General features: G+C 42.5%; 1 protein-coding gene across 4 annotated transcripts in view; it reads left to right on the top strand.

Annotated features, from left to right (window-relative positions):
• Positions 1-12,171, top strand: part of LOC126236730 (luciferin 4-monooxygenase-like) — a 223,639-nt gene that overhangs the window by 196,888 nt on the left and 14,580 nt on the right. For all 4 annotated transcript variants that reach the window (XM_049946259.1, XM_049946256.1, XM_049946257.1 and 1 more), the window contains 2 exons: positions 2,086-2,185; positions 7,275-7,502. In XM_049946259.1, coding sequence (XP_049802216.1) covers positions 2,086-2,185; positions 7,275-7,502 — 328 coding nt within the window. The remainder of the gene's footprint in view (positions 1-2,085; positions 2,186-7,274; positions 7,503-12,171) is intronic.

The following is a 12,171-nucleotide window of genomic DNA, read 5'->3' as shown; positions in this document are numbered from 1 at the left end:
TGTGTCAGTGAAGGCTACAGATCTTGTGTCATTCAGATCATCATCTACCTTTGTAGATAATTTAGTGACCTGATCCGAAAGTTCGGCTACTTTCTCCGATAGTGAACACATTTCCTCAGTGTGTTTTTCTGAACCAAGTTTCAGAGTGTCCATTTGTGTTGAAATCGAATCTACTGTCTCCTTCAAGTTTTCCTGAGTTTTTGCAAGTTGTGTAACCGAATCGGTAGATGCAACTGAGTCAAATTTAGCTTGCAAGGTCTCGTGATTTTCATGAACAGTAGTTTGCAGTTCTTTTATGGCTGCTTCGTGATTCTGTAGTGCATTTTCATGCCGCGAAAAAATAGGTTGAAAATGCTCACAAATTTGTGTTTTTACGTCGTTACAGACTTTTTGACATTTCGATTCAATGTGATGTAACTCATTAGTTAAATCCTCACGTGTTTGTTCAAGTGTGGTGTCTAAATTTTGAAGATTTTGTTCGATTGCGTCTAACTGTTGCTGTGTTTGTCTCTGGTGTTGTTCCATTGTGTCTAACTTTTGAAGATTTTGTCCCATTTGTTTCTGATTTTGTTCAAGCGTTGTGTCTAACTTTTGAAGATTTTGTCCCATTGCGTCTAACTGTTGCTGTGTTTGACTCTGATTTTGTTTCATTTGCTGCATTAATTGCAATAATAATGTGTTAGTGTCTGGAATCTGTTTCTCTACACTTTTCGGCAGTGCATTTGCACCGGCAACATTCACATTTTGACAAGCAGAAAATGTGTTTTGACTTATTTGAGAAAACGGTGATGACCCAAAACCTGAATCTACAGTATTTGCGAAATTGTGTCCTGTCATTTCGGATTCCTGGGGCGAGCTGTTGCCGACCGACCGATCGATAATGCTTCCCTGCTCACTAATTGTTTCACTGTCTACGCCATTGTTTGCCGCCCGCTCCATTTCCCTATGCACAATTACCAAATTATTACTTTGAACATCAGTTAATTCATTACTCGGTGGCGCTAACACACTGCTTTCGTTTTCACTGTCATTTCGCAGTTTACTTTGGAGCCTAGTATTACGTTTTTCACACGCCATTATTGTCACAGTATTCCACACGACAACACAGAAAAACACAATTTGAAGAGCAAAAATAAGAGAACACATTAACATAACACTGAAAATAATATCTAGTTAATTGCAGCTGCGAAATACTTGGTGCAAATCTACATGCATGCCACAACTATTTTACTGTACAACAATGAAAAACTACAACTACAATGGAGATTCTCTCTACAATTACGCGCTAGCAATAAACAAAATCTACACTAATTACACAAACTACAAGAAAAAAAAATCAGAAGATTCCAGTGAGGTATCCTAGGCTAAGGGTCGACATATGAAACGTCCCCTTTCGAACAATTTATACAAGACTGTGCTTAAACTGACATACAATATTTTTTAGCGCAACGCAATCTGACTTTCAAAATTCCCTACAAAAGAATGGCCCTGACTAACATTAAACTATACCTTTCACAAATCACTTACCTCACAAAAATCTTCGCTGCTCAAGCTACTGCAATACAGCGAGCGCCACTACTGCCAGCTAAATAAAAGATTCAAACTATGGAAGGCACTAACTACTGATAGGGATAGTTAGCAAATGAAAGATATTAATAGAGAACAAACAATGTATTTACCTTGATATCATCATTTATAAATATAGCAGTTCATGACAAATTTCAAAGCTCCGCCATCTCTCTCCCCACATCCACCACTGCTGGCGGCTCACCTCCAACTGCCCAACGCTACGCGCTGTTCGCAGCCAGCTGCCTAACACTACAATGGCGAGTATTACAACAATGCAAAGCAGCCACAGACTGCACACAGCACAGCCAGTGATTTTCAAACAGAGGTGGCGTTACCAATAAAAAAACCTAAACAGCCTACTTACATACTTTTAGTTGTCTGCAATGGGAACATAAATGCCCAAATCGTAACATACGAAAATAGTTTGAGAAACACGCATCCGAAAGCAAGAATCTGAAGCTGTGAACTTGTAGTGTTGACGTGGTTTGCGTATACTGGTGCTTTTCCGTTATGCAGGTACGGCTCGACGGAGTCCATACTTGTCCTGGGATCAGCGCCTGAGACCTTCCCTCCAGCCGGCTCTTCCGGGAAGCTGCTTTTCAACGTGGAGGCCAAAGTATCCTCAGAATTCTTTCTTCTTTCTTGCTTTCTTATATAGCCTGTATAAGAATGGCGGTACACAGGTTAGCTTCTCGTTTTGTGAGGGCACTTTCAGACTCCACAATAACGTTTGGAACGTTGTATAGTGTACTTCTCCACTATTATTGATTCCATCAGTGTCCTTAATGAGTTGAATAACAGAAAAGATAGGACTATATAGTGAGCAGTTTTGTTACATAGCGACTAAGACGTTTTCAGTCTCTTCAAACATCGGTATTTTATAAATATTTTAAATAATTTTGTTAATTAGTCTGTTTGCTATAATTAAATTATTGTTAAATTCTTTCTGACAAATAAGAATTCCTGAATTTTATTTATAATTTTGTTTTTGTACCTTATGTTACGTGCTAAAACCTAATTATATTTAAGTTTAACTCAGTGGAGAAATTTAGGTACCTAGCAGCATACGGTACCATGTGCAGTGAACTAGACATCTAACGAAAGATAGACACGAATTGTAAGATTCAAGGCTGCGTCACACAAAAGAAAGATCGAGCGCAACATCATCAGTCAGCCGCGCGAAGGTGCCATGTCACGGACTAAGCGGTGCCTCCCGCCGTAGGTTCGATTCCACCCTCGTTTGTGTGTGTGTATGTGTGTGTGTGTGTGTGTGTGTTGTTCTTAGCAAAAATTAGTTTAAGTAGTGCGTAAATCTAGGGACTGATGACCTCATCAGTATGGTCCCTTAGGAATTCACACACATTTGAACATCATCAATCAACCATTTGTATTTTACTGTTGGATAATTGATTAACACGAAACTTAATATGTTCGAAAGAAAAAGGATGGGTGGTATCTCTGTCTAGAGAAAAAGTACACTACTGGCCATTAAAATTGCTACACCAAGAAGAAATGCAGATGATAAATGGGTATTCATTGGACAATTGTATTATACTAGAACTGACATGTGATTACATTTTCACGCAATTTGGGTGCATAGATCCTGAGAAATCAGAACGCAGAACAACCACCTCTGGCCTTAATAATTGCCTTGATACGCCTGGGCATTGACTCAAACAGAGCTTGGATGGCGTGTAGAGATACAGCTGCCCATGCAGCTTCAACACGATACCACAGTTCATCAAGAGTAGTGACTGGCGTATTGTGGCGAGCCAGTTGCTCGGCCACCATTGACCAGACGTTTTAAATTGGTGAGAGATCTGGAGAATGTGCTGGCCAGGGCAGCAGTCGAACATTTTCTGTATCCAGAAAGGCCCGTACGGGACCTGCAACATGCGGTCTTGCGTTATCCTGATGAAATGTAGAATTTTGCAGGGATCGAATGAACGGTAGAGCCAATGGTCGTAACACATCTGAAATGTAACGTCCACTGTTGAAAGCGCCGTCAATGCGAACAAGAGGTGACCGATAGGTGTAGACAATGGCACCCCATACCATCAAGCCGGGTGATATGCCAGTATGGAGATGACGAATAAATGCTTTCAATGTGCGTTCACCGCGATGTCGCCAAACACGGATGCGACCATAATGATGCTGTAAACAGAACCTGGATTCATCCGAAAAAATGAAGCTTTGCCATTCGTGCACCCAGGTTCGTCGTTGAGTATACCATCGCAGGCGCTCCAGTCTGTGATGCAGCATCAAGGGTAACCGCAGCCCTGGTCTCCGAGCGGATACTCCATGCTGCTGCAAACGTCGTCGAACTGTTCGTGCAGATGGTTGTTGTCTTGCAAAGGTCCCCATCTGTTGACTCAGGGATCGAGACGTGGCTGCACGATCCGTTACAGTCATGCGGATAAGATGCCTGTCCTTGACTGCTGGTGATACGAGGCCGTTGGGATCCAGCACGGCGTTCCGCATTACCCTCCTGAACCCACCGATTCCATATTCTGCTAACAGTCATTGGATCTCGACCAACGCGAGCAGCAATGTCGCTATACGATAAACCGCAATCCCGACAGGCTACAATCCGACCTTTATCAAAGTTGGAAACGTGATGGTACGTATTTCTCCTCCTTACACGAGGCATCACAACAACGTTTCACTAGGCAACGCCGGTCAGCTGCTGTTTGTGTATGAGCAATCGGCTGGAAACTTTCCTCATGTCAGCACGTTGTAGGTGTCGCCAGCGGCGCCAACCTTGGGTGAATACTTTTGAAAGCTAATCATTTGCATATCACAGCATCTTCTTCCTGTCGGATAAATTTCGCGTCTGTTGCACATCATCTTCGTTGTGTTGCAATTTTAATGGCCAGTAGTGTATAATACATTGACGTGACAAAAATCATGTGATACCCACTGTTGCCTGGTGTAGCGCAGAAGCTCGACATGGCACGGAGTGAACAAGCCGTCGGAAGTACCCTGTTGAAATATTGAGCCATGCTGCCTATATACCTGTTCATAACCGCTGACGTGCTCCTGGTGCAGATTATGTCCCATAAATGTTCAATGGGATTCATGTCGGGCAATGTGGGTAGCCAAATCATTCCCTCCCAATTGTTCAGAATATTCTTCAAAAAGTCGCGAGTACTTGTGTTCCAGTGACATGTTTGGGAACATGAAGTCCATGAATGGCTGAAAGTGGTCTCGAAGTAGCCGAGCATAACCATTTCCAGTCAATGATCTGTTTAATTGGAGCAGAGGACCCAGGCCATTCCAAGTGAACACCGCCCACACCGTTATGGAGCCATTACCAGCTTGCACAGTGCCTTGTTGACAACATGGGTTCATGGCTTCATGGGGTTTGCGCCACACTCGAACCCTAGCATCAACTGTTACCAACTGAAATCGGGACTCATATGACCAGGCCAAGGTGTGGTTTAGGGTCCTACCTACATGGTCACGAGCCCAGGAGAGGTTCTGCAGGCGATGTCGTGCTGTTAGCAAAGGCACTCATGTTGGTCGTCTGCTGCCATAGCCCATTAACGCCAGATTTCTCCGCACTGTCCTAACGTATAGTTTCGTCGTACGTCCCACACTGGTTTCTGCGGCAATTTCACGCAGTGCTGCTTGTTGCTTAGCACTGACAGCACTGCTCAAACGCCGTTAAGTGAAGACCGTCGGCCACTGTGTTGTCCGTCGCGAGAGATAATGCCTGAAATGTGATATTCTCGGTAGAGTGTTGACACTGTGGATCGCGGAATACTGTATTCCTTAATGATTTCCGAAATGGAATGCCCCATGCTTCCAGCTTCAACTAACAGGCCGCGTTCAACGCCTGTTAAATCCCGTCGCGCGGTCGTAGTCCCCTCTTAACATTTTCACATAAATCACCTGAATACAGATGACAGCTCCGCCAGTGCACTTCCCTTTTATAGTTTGTGTACGCGATACTACTGCCATCGGTATATGTGCATTCGCTCTCCCATGACTTTTGTCTGCTCGATGTACAATGTGACAGGTGAACGTCTAGATGGCTGATCTCGTGACACCAATGTTTGTAAAGGTAAAGGCTGGAACTGTAAAAAACAGAAAAACGACAGAAAACAAGTGCATTTTGAGAAAACAAAACTGGAAAATGGTTCAAATGGCTCTAAGCATTATGGGACTTATCATCTGAGGTCATCAGTCCCCTAGACTTCGAACTACTGAAACCTAACTAACCTAAGGTCATCACGTACATCTATGCCCGAGGCAGGATTCGAACCTGTGACCGTAGAAGCAGCGCTTCCGGACTGAAGCGCCTAGAACTGTTCGGCCACAGCGGCCAGCAAAACACAACTGGATAGGCTGTTAAACAGCGGATTATGTTGCGTGACAGAAGTACACTATGAAGAGCGTGGAAGCCATTATTCTTGTGTTGATTTTAAATAGAGTGTGTAGTTCTCCTATTTCCTATCCTCAGTGGTGGTGTTAGCAACAGCACAAATTATTTAGTGATGTCCTGTGTGTGTGTTTGTCTTCCTTAAAAAGTGAGAGAGAAACGGTAAAATAGTAAAGAGTTGACATAAATCTGTAAATAGCATCATAAATCGGTGTATTTGCAGGGCGTACAAGGTGACAGCAGTGGTTTACAGGCAAATTTACGTACGTATTGGTTCAAATGGCTCTGAGCACTATGGGACTTAACATCAGAAAGTCATCAGTCCCCTAGAACTTAGAACTAATTAAATCTAACTAACCTAAGTACTTTACACACATTCATGCCCGATGCAGGATTCGACCGTAGCAGTCGCTCGGTTCCGGACTGAAGCGCCTACAACCGCTCCGCCGGCGTACGTAGGTATTCTTAAGAAGTGGGAGAAAATCAGCAAATCCCACAAATTTGTAAATAGCGTCCTGCATTGCGGTTCCTGTGTGGCAGTTAAGGTGGTGGTACTTACAAATCCTTAGTTACATGTGTCTTCGCGATAATTGGGCCAAAAACCTGTTGGACAACAATGGATCTGGAAAACAGCAACGAACCCTGTTTTTTCATGAATCCTCTTACAAAATATCGGTAAAGTTACCTCAAAACAGTAAGAAATACGTATTGTAGAAAATACCACTGGACATGATAGTCTGTCGAAAATTGCGAAAAGTAAGCCAATACCGTTCTATGATATGTTCTGCTGGATTTTTGAGAATATCAGGAGAATTTATTGCTGCTACTGCCGCTGTTGCTCAGGTCAGGTGTAGATGAAGAATGCCAAGTCCCCTCTCAGATTGCTGGGGATGCTAAGTGTGTGTGGTGGGGGCTGTACAATTTTGACCACACTGCACCAGTGAAGGAGGGAATACGGTATTTTGGGTAATAAATTACCACTTGACACTACAAGCATTTGACCATGAGCTACTATCTGGGCAAACATGAGCGCAAGTGTGCTATTCAGTTGCCATCTGGCCCATAAATTATAATAGTTAAAATGTTAATTATGAATCATTAGCTGTAATTATAATAACAGGTGTAGCCTATCAATTACATCGTTAACAAGAGCCGAAGTGAATGGTTTGTTTACTTATCGGTCACTGAATTACGCTAGGGCAATTGGTCGGCTTATGTGCATAAGGAGAAGAATGGGCCCTTTGCTTAGAAGCTGCATAGGCCCACAAATGAGAGTACGATTAGTGACAAAGCTCTGTAAAGGTGCTTCGTGGCTCCCCAGGTGGTGGACCTGGAGACGCAGGAGCCGGTGGGTCCCGAGCAGGAGGGCGAGCTGTGGGTGAAGTCTCCCGCGGCGGCGCTGGGCTACTGGAACAACCCGGAGGCGACTGCCGCTGCCTGGGACAAAGAAGGCTGGTTCCACACGGGGGACGTCGTGCGCTACGACCGCGACGGCTACTTCTACGTCGTGGACCGCGTCAAGCAGCTCATCAAGTTCAGGGGACACCACGTGAGTACTGCCTCTTTACATTTTACCACTACGTTGGTGGTCCAAATATTTTTCATTCCCATGTTTACTTCTATGATTCCTATACATTTTGCAGCTTTTGTTTGTAGACCAGTGCGGTATTTTGAAGTGTTATTGAATGTTGTTTATAAGATAAAATACTCTTTTTTAACTGAAGTTAAGAATTTGGGAGATTTCTTTTCTGTGTTCACATGAAGGATGAAATGACTGTTTCTATTCTCTTCTATTCTCTTGGCTGTAGGACAGGGCCCTCTGCAATATATGCTGAATGTTTGTCTTTCGTTACTGGCTATAGTTGAAAGTATCGCATTTAATTCGACTACAGGTTCTCTAAATTTGCCCAATAGGGTTTCACGTGAACTACATCGTCTTCCTTCGAAGAACTCTCACTTTAGCTTTGCGGCGTGTTTGTTACGCTTAAGTATTGTGGTACGCTGTCCTGTTACAATACTAGCCGCTGTCTCCGAATTCTTTTGAAATTTATTTTAACGTCTACTCGATAAGGGATCCAAACACTGGAAGAGTAAGAATTGGTCGTACTAGGTCTTAAGCATTTTGTGGCTCTGGCTCTGAGCACTATGGGACTTAACATCTATGGTCATCAGTCCCCTAGAACTTAGAACTACTTAAACCTAACTAACCTAAGGACATCACACACAACACCCAGCCATCACGAGGCAGAGAAAATCCCTGACCCCGCCGGGAATCGAACCCGGGAACCCGGGCGTGGGAAGCGAGAACGCTACCGCACGACCACGAGATGCGGGCAAGCATTTTGTAGCTAGTTCCTTAATAGATGCATCACACGTTCCTAGAACCTTTCCAACAAATCTAAGTCTTCGTGTTCCCTATACTGACTCTTTCCAAATCAGCTGTTTCTCAACAAAATTAGCGCTAATGTCAATTTCATTCATCGTTGGACAGATGTTTGAATTAAAACGTCTCATATTTACTTCTTAGGCTGAATTTAATGCATACACCTCCTAGAAGATGAGCGAAGTAGATATTACTCTCAGTGGCAATGAGAAACGTCTGAAATCCTTAAAACTGCGGAGACGTTTAAAAGAAGGGATCGGTTGATGGTACATATTCTGAGGTATGAATAAATCTCAGTTAAGAACTAGGGGAAGTGTAGGGAAAACAACTGCAGAGGGAATCTGAGAGACATATACAGTAAGCAGGTCCATGCGTGCACGGGCTTACACAGGATAGAGCAGCATGGACAACTGCATCACACCAGTCTTGGATTTAAGATAACAACAACAACAACAACAACAACAACAGCAACTGCAATACCGATTTTACGTGATCGTCGCATTTCATGCTGACATACTCAAGATGTTCATCACTGATCTTATCATCAGATACTGTGGGGTTATTTCTGTTTTAGTACATTATAATTGGTTAGTTAATTAAAAATATTATTTATTTATTTATTATTATAAATAAATATTCTTTATGTGTGTTTTATTTTAATTATTGGTTTTAGTTGGTTTAGCGTAGTTCCTTATTTCCTCTTATCTTTACTCTCCTGAAAACCTGGAAAGTATAAATATTTCGTTTTAAATACCAGGAGATATATTCCGCAGCGTCGATCTCGCGGAAATTCCTCGTCGTCATCTGCTCCATCTGAAATCTTCAAACCTTTACTCGCTATGCACGTCGTTCGGCACAACTGTCTGCTATGTTGTTTGGTGAGTCTGTTGTTCGGTTTTGTTTTCTGACATATTATACATTTTCTCAGTACCCTCCATACTTTCCTAAAGAAGTCTGGGAAGTAGCAGTACTTTCTCTGTTTATTTGCACGTTTCGCAACACCAAAATGTCCCCACGTGTTGTGAGTATACGTTATTAAGCTCCCCTCATATTATTCGGGTATACACACACACCAATTCTGATTCATATTGCTCTGACGATGAAATAGTACATCATTCACTACCTTATAGTATTGGCTTATTTTATCTTCTTGTGGATCTTCTAATTTATGTTGAATGTTTATCCACCTTGAATTACTTTGTTGGGGTCTCGCCATATCTCCACATAACTCTAAATATTATCTTCCGTTTGCCTCATCTCTTATCAATAATATTGGAAACTCGTCTTCATTTTCATCCGAAATGATGCCTCCTTCTAGACCTTCTGGAAGACTGGATAATGTATCTGCTATGATATTCTCCTTTCCTTGGATATATACAATGCGGAATTGGTATTCCTGAAGAGTGACCGTCCACTTTCTTAACCTCGCATGTAATAGCTTACAGGTTGATGGTCACAACAGACTGTGGTTCTTAGTCCATATAAATAACAATGAAACTTTTTGAATGGCCACGCTACTGCAACAGACGCCCGTTCTGTTGTAGTATAAGATCGCTCGCAACTTGACAGTGTCCTACTAGCGAAAACTATTGGGAAAAAGGTGGGCTTGACATTTATTATTCTAATTTGACACAGACATACACTCAAACCAACAGATGAAGCAGCAGTCATTAATCCAAATTCATCTGACATATAAGGATGATATAGAATCTTCGCATTGGACAAAGCTTGCTTGATTGCTTCGAATGCTCGTCGACATTCCTCAGTCCACTGCCAAAGTAAAATTTAATAATGGCTCAGAATTCATCAACAGATCCTCAATGAATTGACGAAAAAACGATGCAAGACCTAGAAATCCTTTTAATTGCCGTTTAGTTGTAGGAACAGGCAAATTTTTTATTGCGCTGATCTTCTCCAGATCGGGTAAAATATCTTTTGAATTTATCAAATGCTCTAAGAATTTTATTTTCTCCAGACAGAAATGAGACTTTATTAGATTCGCAGTTATTACCACACTAGAAAATCTCTCTAATACTCATGTCAGTATACTCACATGTTCTTCCCAGGTATCTGTAGCTATCAGGATGTCATCTGCAAATAATGTTAGCTGACTGCTTAGTTCAGGTCCTAATGCTACATTCAATGCGGATATGAATACTGCTGCACTGATATTCAAACCGAATGGAAGAACCTTGAAATACTACCGGCATATACAAATGCTGTATACTTTCTTGAATCTTCATATAACTTGACGCAACGCGGAATGGCCGCTCGGTCTGAGGCGCCATGTCACGGACTGCGTGGCCCCTCCCGCTGGAGGTTCGAGTCCTCCCTCGGGCATGGGTGTTCTTAGTATAAGTTAGCATGAGTAGTGTGTAAGTCTAGGGACCGATGACCTCGGCAGTTTGGTCCCTTAGGAATTCACACATTTGAACATTTTAACATATAACTTGACCTGCCAGTATGGAACATGCAAATCAATTGTTGTAAAATACTTCACTCCACTGAACTTTTGAATCAGCTCATTTATGTTTTCTCGATGAGTACATATGGGTACAATAATTGTGTTAATTACACGAGCATCGAGTACTAGATGTACTTTTCCACCTGGTTTTGGCACAACGAGAAGCACACTGGTAGGGACTGTTTGAAGGTTTCATCAGATTCCAGTCTAACGTCCTCTGCATTTCTTGGTCCGTTGCATTGCGTAGTTTCCAAGGAATGGGATGAAAACTACGGCAGTATGTTCTGTGTGGCTTGACGTTCAGATGACATGTATAGCCCTTGATAATGCCTGGTTGCTCTTCGAATACTCTCGCACACGTGCATAACAGAGCAGACAATTGTGTCCTTTGCTCTTCCTTAAGGTGCTCTGGCTCACTTAACTCCTGTTATATCTTCTCGGATACGTCTACTACTTGCATTACTCTAATCGAAATTGTCTTGAATTGGCGGTACTCTTTTATTATTAACTGTAACTTTGCCCCTCGGCAGTATATTCCATGTTTTCCCTCTTACCTTAGCAAGTCTACGTGGGATAGGGCTTCGTCGATCCAAAAGTTTACCTTCACGGTAGAGAAGTATAATTATGCGTCCTTCTCCCAGATAGTCTCTAATCCAAGAACACAGTCGACTATTAATTTATCAACTACTAGGAACGCAAAAGTTATCGCTACATTGCCTAGATTCAATTTTAGCATCGTCTGCATCCTCACGGGTTGGAATTGCAATGTTGTGCAGGAAAAGTCGGTAACTGGATCTTCTTCATTAATTTATTAAATAGGTTCGTAGATACTGTAGGTTCAGAGATACTGCATCTATCGATGCGCCCGTTTCCGAAACTACTGTCACTGGAATACCCTCTATTATAACTTTAACTGCAGATAAGGGTTCTGATAAGTATTCTTATGTACATTTGGTTGTGTCAGCACAAAGCTCCTCTTCTATTAATTTTCCCTAGTTATATCTCATCATATGAACTTTCTGCCCATCGCCCCTATGCCTTTCCTCGACCGCTCCTCTGGGGTACGATTCGGTCGGAATTAGTTTTCCGAGCGCGATTCATTCGCATGAATTGCACCCTCTCTCACTTCTATAACTGGTGTCTGTTGTCTCCAGTCATTATTCATTGCCACAGAAGACTGCGTCCGTCATTGTCAAATCTTTCTGTTTTTGCCATAACGGAAATAGTTCCCATTGCCGCTAAGCTGGTTGCGATGGTGGTCGTCATTATTAAAGTGCTGCGGGGCGCGACTCACATTTGTTACTTGAATCAGCTGATTGCTCGCACGGCTGCTGTAGGCATTATTCGCCTGCGAGTACGAGTTGTGTCGTC

Source organism: Schistocerca nitens, chromosome 2 (assembly GCF_023898315.1).
Source record: "Schistocerca nitens isolate TAMUIC-IGC-003100 chromosome 2, iqSchNite1.1, whole genome shotgun sequence".
In the NCBI taxonomy this organism is placed as follows: domain Eukaryota; kingdom Metazoa; phylum Arthropoda; class Insecta; order Orthoptera; family Acrididae; genus Schistocerca; species Schistocerca nitens.
Note: the sequence above shows the minus strand (reverse complement) of the source record. Positions and strands in the feature narration are given on the sequence as shown.